General features: G+C 43.2%; 1 protein-coding gene across 1 annotated transcript in view; it reads left to right on the top strand.

Annotated features, from left to right (window-relative positions):
• bicc1a (BicC family RNA binding protein 1a) overlaps positions 1-11,679 on the top strand; it is a 55,519-nt gene extending 43,840 nt beyond the window's left edge. Inside the window, exons 10-21 of the mRNA XM_076743658.1 lie at positions 1,467-1,671; positions 3,490-3,651; positions 4,271-4,458; positions 4,570-4,711; positions 6,473-6,626; positions 7,146-7,305; positions 7,399-7,438; positions 7,994-8,148; positions 8,363-8,525; positions 9,055-9,218; positions 9,901-10,000; positions 11,346-11,679. Of these exons, the coding sequence (XP_076599773.1) occupies positions 1,467-1,671; positions 3,490-3,651; positions 4,271-4,458; positions 4,570-4,711; positions 6,473-6,626; positions 7,146-7,305; positions 7,399-7,438; positions 7,994-8,148; positions 8,363-8,525; positions 9,055-9,218; positions 9,901-10,000; positions 11,346-11,473 (1,761 nt within the window). The 3' untranslated portion in view covers positions 11,474-11,679. The remainder of the gene's footprint in view (positions 1-1,466; positions 1,672-3,489; positions 3,652-4,270; positions 4,459-4,569; positions 4,712-6,472; positions 6,627-7,145; positions 7,306-7,398; positions 7,439-7,993; positions 8,149-8,362; positions 8,526-9,054; positions 9,219-9,900; positions 10,001-11,345) is intronic.
• Positions 11,680-19,013: the final 7,334 nt, after the last annotated feature.

Raw genomic sequence — 19,013 nt, 5'->3', positions numbered from 1 at the left:
TAGAATATCCCGGCCAATAAACCTAAACCTCCACTAAACTGTAAAGTCTAGAAGGAAACATATCAAAGTTTTCACCCTGAGGAAAATGGCTGCTGTCTGACTTGCTCGAACGCTGTGTCAGACGGAGGGGAAAAAGACTACCAAGAAACAGATGAGCCTCTGTTCCATTTGAGAGTTACACTTCGTCAAATGTCACTGCATGATATTGGAATAAATTATAGATTGCCATGTCACATTTCATCACTATTCCGTCAAGTATAAAAAGTGAAACTGGAACCTTCCACCGAGGGGAATCGCGCCATACCAACACTGAGAGGAGTTCTGGCAGATCGACGTCTGCCACAGCGGGGAATCGCTCTGCACGCAGCCCACCATGCATGTTTCACCTGATGGACGGGAACACTCGGCCTTTTTATTATGCTTCAAATATTCCAGCTAAAGAAGCGACTGGCTTGATTTACACGTGCTCAGAGTAAATTAGTGAATTATGTTGTTTATTTCCATATTATATTGTGATTTGCAGCCTCTTACAGTAACTGTGGTGCACACCTGTGTTCTACCCAAAGCCAACCTCTGATGTTACCCATGCTCTACTGTTCTACAACATATAATATTCCTAATCATATTTCACCACTTGGCCCGGTCCTGACTGTCTCTTTGAGGTGCCCACGTCCCACCCTGAGCCAGGGCTCAGTGCCCAAACCAGACAGGCTTGTGGGGACCGGTGCGGAGGTGCCAGTGTAAACACTGACCCAGCCCAGATCCTCTTAAGAACCCTTCACTTAAACATTTTAACGAGGTGACAGCAGTAATCCAAAAGGCCCGTCCAAATGCTGTGCCTCTGTGTTCCCGGCACTTTGGCAGATCCGTGAAGGAGAGTGAGCGTGTGTGTCTGTGCGTGTGCGTGTGCGTGGGACTGATCGTGATTGGAATCCATTTTTCAAAACCTCAACACTGGTAACAACACAAAGAGCTAGGACGTGATTTGTGATTTGTGCTCGTTTTTTTATTTTGTCGGCTTTGACGGGCAGGCTTCCTGGTGATGTGGAAAATGTAAAAGTCTACTCGTTTAAAATCTTTCCTGTTTATGATTCGTGTTGCTTCAGTGCCTCGTGGTGCTGTGTAACATTCACTGAGTGATATTGCCTCATATGTTCTTCACTGGTATCAATGAGCGAGATATGGTGTGTTATGCAATTGATTAAGAAATGCTGTTTCTCAGACTTTTTTCTCATGTCTCCCTCTCTCTCCCACACTGCCTCAATGTTTATCCTTCTAATCTACCCTTAATTCTCTCTTCCTTCCTCCCTTTTTATGTTTGTCTCCCCCTCATCCTCCGTTGCGCTCCCTATCTCTGGTGCTAACATTCTCCTCCCCTGCCTTTCCTCCTCTGCCCCTCTCTCATTCCCTCTCCCCCTCTTCTATTTTGCCTTTTAATCCCTCGTCCTTCTCCCTCAATCTCTCAGTCTGTGATAGTGAAGAGCGTGGAGAGGAACGCGGTGAACATGTACGAAGCCCGAAAATTCCTCTTGGGTCTGGAGAGCAATGGGGTGTCGTCCTCCTCGCCCTCTGTGGGGTTGAATCCCGCAACCAACGGCCCGTCCCCGTCCCTCATCTGCCCCGTCGGCCTGGACATCCTGGCCTCAGCTGGCCTGGGGCTGAGCAATCTGGGTAATGACGCTGGCTGACTTGTTAAGAAAGTGCTACTTGTGTTAGTTGTCTTTTCTTTCTCCGTGATGCGAGGGGAACAATAAATTTGCCGGGAAAGATAAGAAGCAACCCCCTTGGTGCCTTGCACGAAATGCATTAGAGATTAAACGTCTTTGTAGAGGAATAAATGTACTCATACATCAGCGTCATTCACATCTGTACCAGTCACACACAATGAAGATATATCTGCCCCTGATCTCCTGAAAGCCTGTTATTACCTGGTTAACTGAATCATTGAGTGCAAGTGTTTTTAAAACCGGATATAAATGTCCTCTAAACATCCAGCCTAAACAGCAGCCAGTGAGTCATGGCACCGTCATCTCTATAGGCTCTGTACAGTAGGAGTTGTTTGTCTGCACAGCTGAATCTGCTGCCAAGAAATGGGTCCCGCATGTACAAATCTTTGAGCAGCGAACCATCAGAAAATAACCTCAATACGAATTTAGTCGCGCCGCTTTGAATGGATCGTGAGCTTATGAATCATAGGATGATGAATGGTTAGAATCGTGTAGGAGTTTGTTTTTCTGCAGCGCTGACCTCAACATGGAGGCACAGAGTTCGGCTTGGAACAGATGTCGGGATTTTTTTTGTTTCCGAGGGTGACTTCTAATTGATTCTAGCGAGAGTAGTATTATAGGATAAATATTTAGCCTCAGTTATTTGCTTTTGCTTATCATTTTTTTGGGTTCAGACATTAAAAACGTGGACATGGGGACGTGAGTAATGCATCAGCGGCAGTAGGAAAAGCAGATAGTGGAATAAGCTGACAGGAAGTGGCTCATGGCTCTGAGCGCATTCTGGCAGTAGATCCATCACAGTTTATCTGTATTATGTGGTCAGATAGAAATGCAGTTTGTTGTGTGTATCGATGTCATAGCATGGTAACCACACCAAATCTATGTTATATTACTTAGACATTGATATTGAAAGAGGAGAAATGTGACCGTAGTATAACTATATCCATAATGTGTTTGTTTATTTTCTGCTGCCATGGAGTTATATAGGACACACGGGGTAGGTGAGCACTGATGTTGGATCTGTTTTTGTGTTGATGAATGCAAAATGAATTTGTTGGAATTGCTCATTTTTGATTTTGAATAGTCAAGCACGGAGATTTCAACACGTTTGTCCTTTTTGGATGAAAGCACATGTGTGTCTTTAATTAACAGATGCTTTAGCCCCCACCGAATGAGATTAGAAAATGAGATTTAAAAGATTGGTCACAAAACAAAACAATATGCCTTGAAGTCCCAGTACAGTAGAAATGTTTTCTTGCCGTCTCTTTTAAACCCAGGGGCCCGGGGGTGAAGCTGTGGACGGCCACATCCTGGCCTTTAGTAATTGCTACATGCTTGTCTTCCTCAGATTACAGGCCAGTCTGCCAGAAGAATCCCTGGCCTTATTCCTGGAGCCAAACTAGCCCCTTGTTAAAGCCACAGACCTGCTTCTTTCTGTTTTCATACACTGTCTTTGGGTTAAGACACCAAGCACCACATTGTTGGTGCTCTCAATAACATGGTTTTATTGGGTATGAGGGCACACTAGATACGTACTTTTGCATCCATGACCTTGTAGAAATTTAAGAAATTCTTCCTCTCATTTGCTGCCTGGTTGATGACAGTTTGACGGAATTCCAGTTAAATAGCTGGAAGACCAAGATTTTTTTCGGAGGGCCTTAGTGTAGCATGTGATTAGCTCGAAAAATGGCCGTGCGCTTTCACAGGACTGCTGCTGATCTGTTCATCTCCTGCCCCCCTCCTTCCTTTCCGCTCTGCTCAGGTTTCCTGGGTGCGACGGCACCCCATTCCCTCACCAACTCTGCTGCCCCAAACGCCGTCCTCAACAGCCTAAACTCCTCCATGAGCCCCCTGCAGACCCCGAGCCCCAGCACCCCCACACCCTCCCCCTCCCTCTGGCCCAGTTCACTCACCAGCACCCAAGGTTGGTACGATAACCAGTGTCTGCTCTCAAAGATCTCTTTCAATTCATGTTTTTCAAGAAAAAAAAATAAATGTATGTATGGAGCGAATTTGTGTTCTACATCATTTATGTTCAAGTTAAACATGAACTGTGCTGATTTTACACGTCAGAGACCGTCTAAGGTCTGAAGACTACAAATATCTGGGGGTGTGGAGCCAAAAAGAAGTGATCCTATCAGACCTCTGTAGCCCACTCCTCATCTCTGCTTGAGGCTAGCTGCTACTAGCATAACACACCCAAATCAGCAACCAAACTATCAGGGGTCAAGTTGCATTGTGTGTGCTGTAGGCACCAGGTTTTGACAAGGAAGAAGAAAGCATGAGCTAAAAAAAACAAAATAAATAAAAAAACGATATGTCTCGTTCTGCTGCATCAATTTCTGTCCTTTTTAAACAGTCCGTCACGCATCTGACGATGAATTCAGTGCTAAATCAGTGGATTGTTCTTTTAATTTGATTACATGGACAGACACACAGACAGAAGCCTGCAGGTCTCGAGGGTAATTCTCCACATGTCCCCTTTAAACTGCTGAAAACTTCAGAATTGCTGATGCTGCTTTTTACGCCACTTCTGTTTCCAGGCTTCTCATCTCAGCTGATGTTGCACCCGGCCACCCAGGCCACCCTGAGTAGCATCCTGCTGTCCGGCGTGCAGGGTTACACACAGAGTACACCGTCCCCTCCGCCCGGCCTCGCCCCCATAGACAAGCAGCCCAACGGGGTCCCAGACTGCACCAAGGGCCCCTGCACTCTTAATGGACATGTCAAGGTTGGCCCATTTCTGCGCTGTGTGCTGCTTTCCTTTCAGTTCACTCAGACTGTCTTGTTTGGTAAACTTCACTTGTCATGTATGTATTTTGCTCTGCATGTGTGTTTTCAGCATCCAGGCTCAGTCTATGGGAGGATAGCAACTGCGTCACTTGCAGAAACTGTTCTGAGTCCAGCCCCGTGTGACTCAGTCCAGGAGGCCAGTGGACACAATCCATCAGAACCGCTGTCCAGCAAGTCCAGCCCAGATGAAGGTATTCCTCTTCAGTAACTCACAAGAAACTTGTCATGCAAAACGTCCTTGTCAGCACTAAATGTGCATTTTTCAGTGGCTGAGCTACAGTATTTGCTGCAAAATCATGCATCATTGCGCTTATTTTACTATAAAAAGTAACTTATTCTGTATCAGGACAGAAAGATAAAAGGAGGGTTGTGATATTGTCTGTGCTTAAAGGTCAAATTAAAGCTTACCTGGCCACACAGTGGCTTAGCATGAGGTTAACTGCATCATCTGCCCATGTTGCGAAGGCCCACATGCAGCCTGAAAATACTGTCTGCAGGATGTAAAGACTGAAAAACGTGTTAAACATGTTCAATAATGTACGGAGACAACCGGATGTGCATCTGTTTTCAGTTTATTCAGAGTACATTAAGCTCTGCAGAATGCAAAGATCGGTGAAGGCACCCGCATTTCATATCTTATCTGCTAATCACATCCCACTGAAAATATCGAGCCCATGCTGTTCAAATTTACAAGTTATTAGGCCGTTAGAGCACCCACCTGTAATGTGTATCTAACCTCGTGACCAGCAGTATATTTAACTCTGTGTTCCCGGCTCTTTGGCAGACCCACGACACTTAAAGTAAAGCCTAATCTAAGATTATTTCTTCTTTTGTCAAGTATTTTCTTTGGCCTTGTATTTTTTAAGGAAGTTATAATCAGTGTTTATTTAAAATCTAACTTTCAATTTGCTTCGTGAAGGTCTGCTTATAGCAGGAGTCTTGTCCTCTTGTGGGTTATGTTATGCTAAAGACACATTGAACTTCTTTTTGATTTATGTGTGATTGTAACCTTGGATAGACAGAATTTTTGAGCTGTTAACATTCTCCACGCTGCTGGCGGCTCGGCCTTGCAGACGTAACATAAATGTCCAATTTAAGCTTTTCCACTTGAGATTTATGTAACCCTTAAACGCACGGAAAACGGAAAAAATGCCTTGAATGTACTTATTTCTATTTCTCTATACTGTCCTCCTAACCTCATACTCCCTCTGACTGCGTTTATTGTGTTGGAACGGAGACAGATTAACTGCTGGTCTCCCAGCGGTTCAGAAAGGCCCTTATTTCCTCTGTGTCTTACACTCGCGGTTTTTCCCCTCAAACTTTCACTCTCACGCGTCTCGGTTTTCCCCACTGTTTTCTGAGCTGGTCCTCCCCCAATGTGGTGCATCCCAGTAAGGTTTCCTCTTCCTCCCTTACCTCCTCCTGTGTCCCAGAATGTGTTTGGACTGGCTCGCCCAGTCTGACTCAACTCGAAGGTGGGAGAGCAGGGAGTTTGTTCAAACATTAGACCCCAGAGAGCTTCATTAGATTGACTGACATCATATTATTTTACACTTTACAGGACACCATGCACGTACAGATATTCTTGATTATACACATGCATACATACACTCACGCACGTGCACATCCTTTTACACAGAGCAGGTTCCTGTCAGGCTGAAAGCAGAGTAGCAGGGGGAAAAAAAAACGCTCTATAATTGCAGCTGCTGTGATTTTAATTAATCCAGGATTCAGCTGAGGCTTGTCACACTCAAACGCGTGCACACATACTAGACACACACCCACCAGCCTACACACACTGAGTGACCCAGTCAGACAGACTCTGCATGGCAAAAAAAAAAAAAGAGCTGAACTATGAAATAATTCAGTTATGGTTTGGGGAATATTGCCTATTTTCCAATTAACTAGAAAGAAATGAAAAGGATAATGATAATATGTGTATGTTCCTGCAGGCTCTGACACATTTGTGGAAGTGGGCATGCCCAGAAGCCCCTCTCACTCAGCCAACGGGAGCGAGCTGAAACAGATGCTGGCTTCGTGTAAGACGTCGTCAGGGAAGCGACAGGCTGTGGAGCTCCTGCAGGGCACCAAGAACTCCCATCTACAGTGAGCGTGAATCAAGAGCCCGTTTACAGCTCGCCTTGTTGCTGTTTAGCATCCCTTCTGAGATCCTTTACAACTCATGCTGTTAAAGTTTGGCAGTGCTCTTGAAAATCCTTCACACATGGACAAAGTGACAGCCACAGAAATGCTGGGATGAAGCTGCATTTCGTTGAATCAAACCCAAATATACAGATTTTATTCTTAAAAATTGGACTAGATGATGACACGAAGTGACAGAGATGCTTGTTTTGTCGCATATGGAGATTTAGTGTTGGTATCTGTTGCCATACGGGCTGGGTTACACATGCTCACCCTGGACAGCACTCTTATAAGAGTAACCAACTGTTTCTTCATAATAAAGGCTTACTGTACGTATGCAGTCAAACCTGGTGAGCCTGGAACATTAACAGCCTCAGTGATAACGATGAGGTGAAGGTTATGCAATGCCTTGTGGCTCTGTACTTTTTTTTAAAGCTTTGTTTCATTCGCTCACAGCTCTGTATTTCTGCGTAATCCCAACAGCTCTGACTGTCTTCTCTCGGACGCCGAGTCCAGCTCATCAGACAGTCCTGTGGCGGATAAGAGGGCACCGGGTAGCGAGCGGGCGGCTGAGAGGGCGGCACAGCAGAACGAGAGGGAGAGAATCAGACTGGCACCGCAGACCTCCTTCGCCAACATGCAGGTACGTACACACACACACACACACACACACACAGAAGACACAGTTTGAGGGTATTAAGCAAAAAAGGAATAAAACTGTCTGCTGTCCTTTCAGGCATTTGACTACGAACAGAAAAAGCTGTTGGCAACCAAAGGTAAGTGTCGAACAGTGTCGTTAGTAGCGAGGATGTTGCCCATAATTTTGCCTTTTTAAAGACTTACTGCCACTTAATCTAAAGATCACATCTGCCTGTAAGTTCATCAACAGTTATGTATCTTCAAAAGAGGACTCAGTTTCAGTTTAGCAAGCATTTATCGCTGCAGAAAGACGTTTTAGTAATGGCCAAAATACGGAACCCACAGCTCTGAAACTGGCACTAAGTCTGTGGTGGCGCCGTAATTACAAATTCAAGGGAAATTCAAACACGCAAAACTTTATATAGAAATATGTAGCTCAGATTCAGTCTTCCAAAGATGTATATTAAACCCTGCACATGCTGCTGCTGCTATAGAAAGTGCTAAAACAAGTCGATACCTAACGTGTAATCAGTGTGTAAAACTAGTTTCATCTAACTTTAACTAAAGAGGAACATGGACGACAATCGTGTGATTAAAAAAAGAAATCGTATACAGTTGTAACTAGAAGTGTTATTTTGCATCATCTCTGTTCAGGTGTATGTGTGCTTTACTGTATGTCTGTACCCTCACAGCTATGCTGAAGAAGCCTGTGGTGACCGAGGTGCGGACCCCTACCAACACTTGGAGTGGTCTGGGCTTCTCAAAGTCCATGCCAGCAGAGACCATCAAGGAGCTTCGGAGAGCCAATCATGTTCCATACAAGCCCAGCATGAGCACCACCTACGAGGTCAGACATAGAAGGCATCAGTGTTTGTTGATAGATCGTTCAGCCTCTGGCATTTGCTGTCATTGTGTGCATAATATGGCGGATTTTATGTGTCTCTCTGTGTACGATGGGAGGTAGGAAGTGTTTTTGTACCATGTATTGAGACGCAGTGTCGTCTCTCAGAGCTCAGCCGGCATTCAGGACTCCTTGTTAAATGTTTGTTATTTCCTCTCAGGGTTCCCCGCTGTCCTTGTCTCGATCCAGCAGCCGGGAAGGCGTCGGGAACGGCAGTGACTCAGACAACTGGCGAGAGAGGAATGGTACCGGTAACGGACTGCCGAGTCACGCCGAGTTCCCCTCCGCTGTCAGCAGCCCAAAGAGGAAGCAGAACAAATCTGGTCAGTTGAGCACAGTTTTGTAATATCTATGCGACGACATACGGGCACAGACAACAACACTTCACTGGTGCTTCACTTATGTTGTTACATTCTCGGCATTGATGGTGAAATGATTTCACAGAAGGACTCCAAAGATCACAGAGAGGAGGTCACATTTTTCATTTGATGTGGTGTTGAAGAAGCATTAAATCCACAGCACACACTATACACTAAACACTCGAGAAAACACCTTCTACTGAAAGGTGTGTGAGCACCCTTATCTCCACACTCACTTTGCAGTTTGCGTTCACAGTTCAGAGATGGCACTTCAGCTAACTTCCATTTAATCTGCCTCTAATACCATCCTAGCTAGCTGAAACAGGAGCTTTATTAGTCTAATCATTCTTAATTGGTAGCACATTAAGTCTTCTGAAGTCTGCATTTGTTGCAGCATCGGTGATAGCTGCCAAATGACTTATTATGCTTACTTCAAAATGATCATAATTGTGTGTTTTTCTTTTTCATTTTGCTTTAATCCTTTAATGGACAGCTGCAGAGCATTACCTCAGCAGCAGCAACTACATGGACTGCATCTCTTCAGTAACTGGCAGCAACGGCTGCAGCCTGAACTCGTCTCTGAAAGGCTCAGACCTGCCTGAGCTGTTCAGCAAGCTGGGCCTGGGGAAGTACACAGACGTCTTCCAGCAACAAGAGGTAGCGTTATGATTTTAACCGTGGGATAGTCGACCTGAGGACGTTAACTTTTTATGTTTCACAGTATTTATCATCACTTAAGTTTGTAACCAAACACCTGCAAAACAAATGGCAATGCCATCCACCTCACCTGTACTTAGCAAATGTTTGCAAGCTAACAGGCCAAACTAAGATGATGAGCCTGGTTTATTTTACCTGTTAAATATCCGCATGTTAGCATGATCACTATGAACATGTTAGCGTGCTGATTAGCTCAGACTTTTAAGGCTAACATGGCTGAAACTAAAGCTATGAGCTGTACCTGAAAAAATATTTTCACTCTTTGTGGTCATATTTACTCTTCCTCTGGCCTCCGAAGTATGTTGAAATTAAATTAAGTGAAATGTCCACAGTGCAGTAAGTTGCATTATAGTGTCTTTTTAATGTTTCTTGTACATGCAACAAGGAACGAAAGTGGGGAAACTAAGGGAAATGTGAGGGAACGGGTTTGCCAACTTTTGTTGCTCCCTTGCTGATGAGACGTGTTGGAGGAGGGCATGTAGAGGACATCCGCTGTAGAAACTGTCCATTCATTGTCTATTCATAGTACTTTTTGTCACGTTTATGGTTCAAGGTCTCTTATTAGTAGGAGCCGCTGAATTGTGAGGATAGTCGTGTTAAATGGACTCATTGCTGCTTTCAGATTGACCTCCAGACATTCCTGACTCTCACAGACCAGGACCTGAAGGAGCTGGGCATCACCACCTTTGGAGCCCGCAGGAAAATGCTGCTCGCCATCTCAGGTACAAATGAAGAAGAGCATGCCTTTGTGACGTTGTACTTTTCATGTTGTCCCTCGCCCCCGTCTGCCGTCAGCTGCAAAGGCAGAACACCCACATACGGCCGCCTCTGTCCTGGCGAGCTCGCTCCTGCTGCGTTCGCTCACACAAATCGGTTTATGTTTCATTACTGTTTCCTACTTTGTCTGTCGCTGCAACAAGCCGCCCGAGTGGAGCCCAGCTGTGCAGGAGGCAGCGAGTGTGCTCCAGCTGACAAAGGTCATCCCCACCGCCAGCCACTGGAAGTGAAAGCTATAGGTGACTAGTAGAGAAGTCCAGACAGTACAGCTGTAATTTATTTATCTCGTAAAGATACAAAAAAAATCATGTTACAGTAATTTGCACCAGCAGGAGTAAATGGGACTAAGACGCATTCCTCTCAGATGAGCGTGTTGGTGCTTCTCCAGTTGCTCCAGCTGCCTCCCTGATGCTGATGTAGACTCTGTCCTGTTGTTGCACCGGATCTAATGTGAATGTTGTGGGTGTCACGCTTCATCACTGATGTCATATTTTGGACATTGTAATAGCTGGAGTTGTTAGGCCGCGCAAGTTATTCATGCTCGTGTTGGGATCGCGAGCTTCCTGCCATGGATTTTATGACTGAAATGTCAGACCGGAGCCAGGGTTGACAGTGAGAGTAACGAGGGGAAATGGCGAGGCCGGTGCTCTGATTATTAAGGAAGCAGAGGGATCCAAGGCCAGAATTAGTTTTGCTTTCTGACGCCTCAGCCAAGAACAGGTCAGCTTTCATCTCTGCTGACGGACTGTAGAGCTCCAGAAGAGGAACGTGCACACCTCTGTCTCTTTGTCTTTCTGTGTTTTTGCCGCTCGTTATAAGGAGATAGAACACCAGTCAAGGTAATCCAGGTTTTAGCTTCCTGCAAGTCTGCCAGTAAAAAGAGCTGCGAGAGCGAGCTGCCTGTCTCCAGTAATCAGACTGAAGGTTTATGCTGGCAGCGACCGAAGGCGGCTATCATATGAATAACTCAGAGATTCCAGAGCGTGCTTCTGACGTTTTTATGAAGACATTTTGTCCAAACGGCTGTGTAAAACCAGATGGACACAATGAGGACTTTTGTTGATCTGAGAAATCCTGCAGCGATTTGAATCCAATTTTCTTGTCGTTCTCGATGAATGGAGGATAAAAAGCAATGTTAACGTTCTTCTTGGGTTGTGTTTATTTCTTTTCCTTTGATTCACTGCAGCTCCCAAAACAACACAGGGAGAACATTAACATTAAAAACCATGTTTGTATCACCTTTGTGACCACCAGTGTTTTGTGGTGCTCTTTTTCTTTTTTCTTTAACAGAACTAAACAAAAACCGGAGGAAGTTATTTGAGCCACCCATCAGATCCTCCTTCCTGGAAGGGGGAGCGAGCGGCCGCCTCTCCCGTCAGTTCCACGCGGACATGGCCAGCATCAGTGGGCGATGGTAGACGCGTCCAGACCTCCAGGCCGTCCTAAAACCGTCCACGATGGAGACCAGTATTTCTCTGTTCCTCAGCAGCCCAGGTTTCAGTGGTCGTTTACCCTCTTCTCGGCTTCAGCTGAATTAAGACTGTTCCAAATGTTCACGTTGCCATATAGTATAAATACATAGTATATTAAAAAAGCCATAGTTTTACCTGAAGTGCCAACAAGGAAAAAAAAAAAAAGGGATGTCTCAGATACATGAGGTTCAGTGTTCACTCCTGATAGAGCCATTGAGCCTATCTGGAGTATTTATATATGAAGTTTGTTGTTGTGTTCTGAAGAAGGGTACTGTCCAGTATTTCTGTCCGCGTCTTGTTCACGGGAACAGGCAGAATGATTAGTACAATCATTTTACACATTGATACTACCTGCATTTGTGTGATGCTGTTGTATCAGTGACATGCACTTTAATAATACTAGACTTTTGCCTGTGAGAGCCTGATTCCTTAGATTGAAATAATAATAACTATGCATTTTTTTGTATTGACTAAAAGCACAGATGCATTTTGTACCAAACCAAATGTAAGCACTTAACCAGTGAGATTTAGGGCGCCGCCAGATGTAGTGCGAAATATGTCAGCACGCCAAAGTGGCGACGTCATCGACTTTAACACACGTACCAAAGGAAAGTATTGTGGCCTTTGACCTTTGGCTGCCTTAAGTGTTTTGATTGGTGGACATTCCTCTGAGGTCAGTGTTCGTGTCCGACCACAGTTCGTTTGTGTGTCTGTGTATTTCTAAACAAAACAAAAAAAATTCAAATATTTTGTACTCATTATGCATTATGATTTTTAGTTTTTATTACCATTTTAGGGGAACGGGTGGGATGTTTAACGGTAATCAGTTTACATATGTATTTTTTATACATTCATGAATGAGTTTCTATGATTTTGTAATTAGATTATTAGTATCTTTTACTTTTTTTTCCCCCCCGCCCTTTAATCTGTGGAGCCGTGATATGGCTGTGCCATTAGACAGCAGCAGAGACGTGAGGCAGTTAGGCTCAGCTTTCTAGGCCTCTCTCTGATTGTGTCAACAGGCATCTTTCTGTGGTTTTCCTTCTGTGTTTGTTTATAGCACATGGTCTTTTGTCTCATCTGTTATTTGTCAGTGTTGGCCTCGCTGTGGCCCCTTCTGTGTGACTAAAATCTCACAAAGCACTCCTCCATGTATCCGGACCATGAGTTGCTATGCTAGAACTGTGTTGTTGTTGTTTTTTTTTTGTTTTTTTGTTTTTTTTTGTGAGCGTGTGTTTGTCTTCCTATTCACTGGCTGTTCCACTTAGAGCAAGAAAAGAGCTGGTAACAAAGCAAGGCCAAGCCTTTGGAGCGAGAAGTGCCAATGTACATAACTAGTTTTTCAGCAGGGAAATATTTCGTTAAGAACACAAATATTTTGCTCTGATCGTGCTCTCCAGATAGGAGGTGCATCACACAAAGAACCAGTTTTCTTACAGCCAAGTCGGTTTCATACGAGCGTCTCTGCAAGACACACAGCGAGGGAACCAAAGCCATCAGAAGGACTGAGATTTAAGCCGAAAACAAATACGAATTTGGAATTTTCTAGTATCAGTCTTGCGATCTAATATCCAGAGCAGCTGGTTAAGCAGTGTTTAATGAAGTAGCAGAATTATGCGTGCGGCAGCAGTGTTTATCCTCAAAGCTTGTGTCTTTTCTGGGCTCCTGTATTATGTTCGGTCATGTGCTTTGAAAAGGAAAACATCCTCTTTCACCAGTTCATTAACTTTGGATAACTCAAGTGTTTTATTGTGTGTGATGTTCTTCAGATTTATCTGAGAGTTTAGCCCACAAGTCGGTCCATCTTTCAAGGTCCTGAGCATATTGTATCAAGTGCAATTAAGTGCCTCTTTGTAAAGTTTTTTTTTTTTTTTTTTTCCTGGGAAAATGTGTTTATATTTGCAGTTCAATAAGTATAAAAGCTACGACTGAAGAATTTCTTATCTTGGTTAATTGAGAGTACAGCGTGTAAAATCTATTCGGTTATCACTGCCTGAACATTTCTCAACAAATTTAACTGTGGAAGAAAGTACCAGCAGTCCTCACACCATCTCAAACAGAAGTCGACCGTTTGTCACGATTCCCTTTTAAGGCGACTCCATCATGTTCTCTTTTAACCACTTTCCTCTCTCCCTCACATCTGATTTGAGCCATTCTCAATGTGGTTGTCAAGTTAAATAACACTATGCTAAATATTATTCTGACACGGTTGCCGACGCCAACCAGGTAATTGTTTATTTTTCCTCCGAAGTCTTAAGAAAAGAGCTGAGGGGGGAGAAAGCTAATATAGAAAGGGATTCTTTATCCTGAGAGAAACCCGGGGCCGCTTCGCCCCCACTCATCATGGTACTGCATTGAAACTGTTGAGCACTGATTCTCCCAGTGCTGTGACTCGTGTTCCTGCCTAGCAGACATTTGTTTTCATGCTTCACCTTGTTCGGATGTGTTTGTTCGGAGGGCAATAGAGGTTCTTATCAAGTGAATGTTGTTTAAAAAAACATATTGATGCATGCGGATTGATTACGGATCAGTGAAGGGACTCATCAAGTCAAACGTTTACTGCCAGCATGGTTAGTCTTTGCCCTCGAGAGAATAGTTTCACAATTATGTCTTTGATTTGTTGTTGTATTAGTCATATTGTTGTCCCCAAAGGGATTTGTTTGAAGGAGTCTTTGTACTGCAATCAAATGGTACATTTATAATAAATGTAAACCACTAAGAAAATGGTGTAATTCATAACTTTTGTACAACTTTTTTCATCGTATGCATCAGTGTGCTTGTGTGAGACAGATACGGTTCTGCACAAAGTTCCAGAGAAAAGTTGAATAAACATTTCCATGTTGCCAAAGCTCTGCTCACCGTGACGTCTGTCGATGCTGTTCTTACAACCCAACTCCTAAAAAGCTGGGATTCTGTGTGAAACGTGAATAAAAACAAAATGCAATGATTTGCAAATCCGTGTTGACCTATATTCATCTGAATACTGTAGAAAGATATTTAATGTTCAAACTGATGAACTTCAGTGATTTTTATATGTATATAAACATTCACTCATTCTGAGTTTGATGCAACACATCACAGCACACTTTTCTCAGATGAGCTCTTCTTATTGATGGTGATTCTGTGTTGTGTTCAAGTGTTGTCAGATCTCAACAGAATTTACTTACTGACCTGATTATATACCAGAACAACAGGTGTACCAGTGAACCTGTTTACCTGTGGAATGTTCCAAACAGGTGTTTTTGGAGCATTCCACATCTTTCCCAGTCTTTAGTGGCTCCTGTCCCAACTTGTCTGAAACGTGTTGCTGCATCAAATTCAGAATAAGCAGATACTTACAAAAATTGATGAACTGATGAGGAAAACATTAAATATATTGACTTTGTGCTGGTTTTTTATTGAGTGTATGTCAAGAAGAATTTGCAAAGTCTGTTTTATTTATGTTTTACACAGCGTCCCAACTCCTTTTGGAATGGAGTTGTATATTGCAATATGACTTAAGCCTACATACTTAAACCTTGATAGAAGTTTGATCTATTTTCATCCACGCTCAGTGAGTAACACAGCTATGTATGGGTACTGATCAGCTTTTGATATAGGCTACTTAAATGAAATTGTCTGTCTCCTTATTTTACTGATGGTTTACAAAGCGTCCCAACTTTTACAATCAGGATTGAAATCAGTACTTTTTAAATATTCATGCAAAAAAATACCAGTAACAAAGTTAGTACCCATAAAGAATCAGACTTATGAATATGAGCCGATTGTGAAGCCGCACACTGCATTTACTTTATCTTGGTTTCTCTTTTTGAAAGCCTCACAGCTAACCATAATCAGAAACATCCATAGCCTTCAAGCTGAGAAACAACTCCATCTCATGCCATGTGGTTACGGTGCCATGCATGCCTGTATGAGAGCTAATCCGCATAACCAGGATCTGCTTAATCCAACAGAATGAATCTGATGTGACTGATGGAGATTCTGGCAGAGACAGTAAATATACCGTCATGCATGAGAAGCAATTTAATTTAAGATCCGTCTCAAGTCTGGAGCTCTTAAACTATTGTCCATCTGTCCTGTCCTCCTGGCAACTGGACCGTCAAAGAAGTGAGAATTATTTCGAGATATTCTTTTATTTTGTACATTTTTTATCTTTGATTCTTTCTTCTTCCTCTCTGTCATTTTTTCATTTTTTTCTCAGGCATTATCCAGGTCACATAATCCAGTTTTTCCACGATGAGTTCAGATTTGAAAATCATGTTTGAGGTCACAGTGGTCACAAACTCAACAGTGTGTTTCCTGGCTGAGGCACATTTAATTACATTAAGCCATGACGATGTTTCTTACTTAATGAGCAGCTCAGCAAAAGAGTGAGAGAAAGACTGACAAAGAATCAACAACCACTCTGCTTAATGCATCGTTTTCCTGCTAAAATCTATTACAAAAACTCAGGCAGTGTTAATAAATACCTCAAGGGGGCAGTGTTGTCACTTAAAATGACTCTCCTCCTCAGGATGCCGTGGACAATGGTTCGAACAGACACCTTCAAAAAGAAAATTAACTTATGAGACTTGAGACACTCACATACAGGACAACCCTGAATCCAAAGAAGTTGGGACACTGTGTGAAATGTAAATAAAAACAGACCAGTTTCACAAAGTTTTCCTGAGCTCATGTAGTAACATTCTTTATGCAATCATGCTCGCTTGTGAACATCTAGGCCTGCATATATATAAGATGAAAGTGCTTTTAGATTAGTTTGTAGTTTTGTACATCAGAATTTAGTTAGTTCAGTCTCCAAAATACCAACCCGACTCTTTGGATTTCCAGCTCATCAGATGGGAATGAAACTCAACAATCACTTACTGCACCTTTAAGAGCTGCCTAGGTGTGTGTGTATGTGACTGCATGAATATTCAAAAAATACAAATCAGCCACTTTTTCAAGCTGCCTGAGGTGAGGAACGGGACTCAATTGTCCATTTTATTTCTGATCATATTAAACTCCTCCAAGCTCATCCACAGGCCTCTTTGTTTATGGCAACAAATTACTGTTCAGATGGCAAACAGAGAGACACAGAGAGAGAGAGAGAGAGAGGGAGAGAGAGCCTCTCATCCAACGCAAATGAGCCTTTAACAGAAACAGGTGGTGCCACTGAACTATGTTTTGTGGCAGCTGCTGACTCACTTGCTTTCTCCTCCTCTGTTATTATTTTCCACAGGAGCTTTGCGAAGTATAGATCACAGAACGCCTTCACGGTAACACCACAACACTGGACTAGGATGTAAATACTGGTATGTTGTCCTGAGGAGCTCGGGGTCATGTGTAGGAAGGATGTGAACAAAAACATTCATTACAGTGTCTGCTGGCTAATGATAAACAGATCAGAGCTATGGTGAAAGCTCAGCTATACCTTGTGCAGAAAATGGTTTCATCTTAAGTAGATTTATCCACCACAGGAACACACATACTTGTATTTTACCCCATGAAACATACATGCACCATAATAGTTCCAGAGAAAAGCTATTAAATCACAATTACGAAAGCCTCTCTTTGCCTCACTTAAGGCAATTACGTGTGCGGCACAGCTGGCAATCATTCTCAGTGCCCAGCATGACTAATTTCAATTTCATGTTCTATTGTGAGAGACAGAGAGTGAGAGACGGCTAAATTACAGAGAAAGGGATGGGATCTTTATCACTAACCGACCATGCATTTAGTCTGCATCCTGGCGGCCTCCCCACTTGAAGACCAGCTTGAGTCCACAGTATCACATATTGTTCTCACGGGCAGCTTGCCTCTGCAGGAAAGGTGTAAATGAGAAGAGCTGTGACTTGGTTGCTACCTCACCACACCTGGCTCTTAGCCAATGGACCATATGCTCACAGTGTCTGGTAAGTCTGGCTGATTGTGTGTTTTTTTTCTCCCGCCTGTTCAGTCTTCTTATGCAAAATGACAAAAATCTCAGTAAGACAGAAAATGATTTTATTGTTTGAATATGTGCAGTTCCTCAGTGTGAGACTGTGTAGTTATAATGCAACTGATGCTGAAAACTGACTGTTCTCAAATGTTCTGTTTCTATGAAAAAAGTCCTTTCAGATCCAAAACTATGCATTTCTATTACTTTCATTAATCTGCATCTCTAAAGAGTTTAGAGTTCATAAATATGGATGTAGTGAACATTTTCTTTTTCAGGACAGACTGTGAAAAACAACACTTGTTTTGGTTTCGGCCTCACGGGCATGTTTTCTAACAGAGGGGGAACGCTGGTCCAAAATGAAGCTTCAAGAATCCGACTTTTACTTTCCTTTAACTCTCTGCATTTTCTTTTCCCACCTCCAACTCAATAAGATGGATGAAGGCATTTAACCAATTCACCTCAACCAATCCGATCCAGTCGTCTTGCCGTCAGCTGTCGTTCCAGCTGCCACCTCCGGTTTTCATTAGAGCCAGTGTCACAGCTTTGAGTCCATCCATGAGATCTCCAGGTATCCCCCTTCAGTTCTCGTCCATCCACATCTGTCTGGGCTTCACTGGGGGATCTTCCTCTGCAGGTCATGATAAAAATAGTAATTGCACACAAAGGTTTAATTTGAAAATACTTCTCATGATATCTCTAAAAGGCATAGACATAATAGCTCATTTACTTTACATTCACTCGCTGCTAACTAAGAAGCTAGAGTGCGAGGCCAGTTAGCTTAGCTTAGCATAAAGACTGGAAACAGAGGGACATAGCTAGCCTCGCTCTGCCCGAAGGTAGCAAAACCCATCTACCAGCATCTTCAAAGATCACTGATTAGCACATTGTGTCTTGTTTGTTAAATCTGTACAAGAACTAAGTGTAAAAACAAGTTTTTACAGATTGTTATGCCTCCATTATTTCTTGATCCGGTCACCAGAGACTCCAGGATGTTATTGTTCCCAGTCACAGACTGTATAATGATTTGTGGACTAGCATTTTGAAGCCTTGAGTTTGACATTATGGCCGTCGCCATCTTTGTTTTTTTGGACCCAGAAGTGACCATATGAGGACAAGCAGGTGGAGCTGGGAAGCATGTGCATTGCTGTGTCTCGATCCTGATTGGATTTGACAGAGAACCTGAGCACACGCTGCGGTAGCGACTTGTCAAACACAAGGTAAACAAACCCAAAACGTACGCTACGTTATTGTCTGTTTTACTCTAAATGGACCATAAAACATAAAACGAAATGACCGTCGTGCTGTTTTGAAGAAGATGTGAAACTGGAGACTGAGACCATAAACTCATTAGGAAAATGTTTACTGCTTTAATAAATCAAATGAGAAGTAGGGTTGTTTTCTCATAAGCTTACATACAATCACTTCTTTTGTGCATCCAGTGGAGTCGCCCCCCGCAGGCCATTAGAAAGCTACCTCCACTCATACTGTCGATGTTCCCAGCCAAGAAGTCATCCAGCACACAGATGTAGTCCAACGATGAATTGTTGCCTTTAAGCCACATATTTC

This window comes from Chaetodon auriga, chromosome 11, assembly GCF_051107435.1.
Source record: "Chaetodon auriga isolate fChaAug3 chromosome 11, fChaAug3.hap1, whole genome shotgun sequence".
Lineage (NCBI taxonomy): Eukaryota > Metazoa > Chordata > Actinopteri > Chaetodontiformes > Chaetodontidae > Chaetodon > Chaetodon auriga.
The sequence above is the reverse complement of the archived record's forward strand: the minus strand, read 5'-3'. Positions and strand labels throughout refer to the sequence as shown.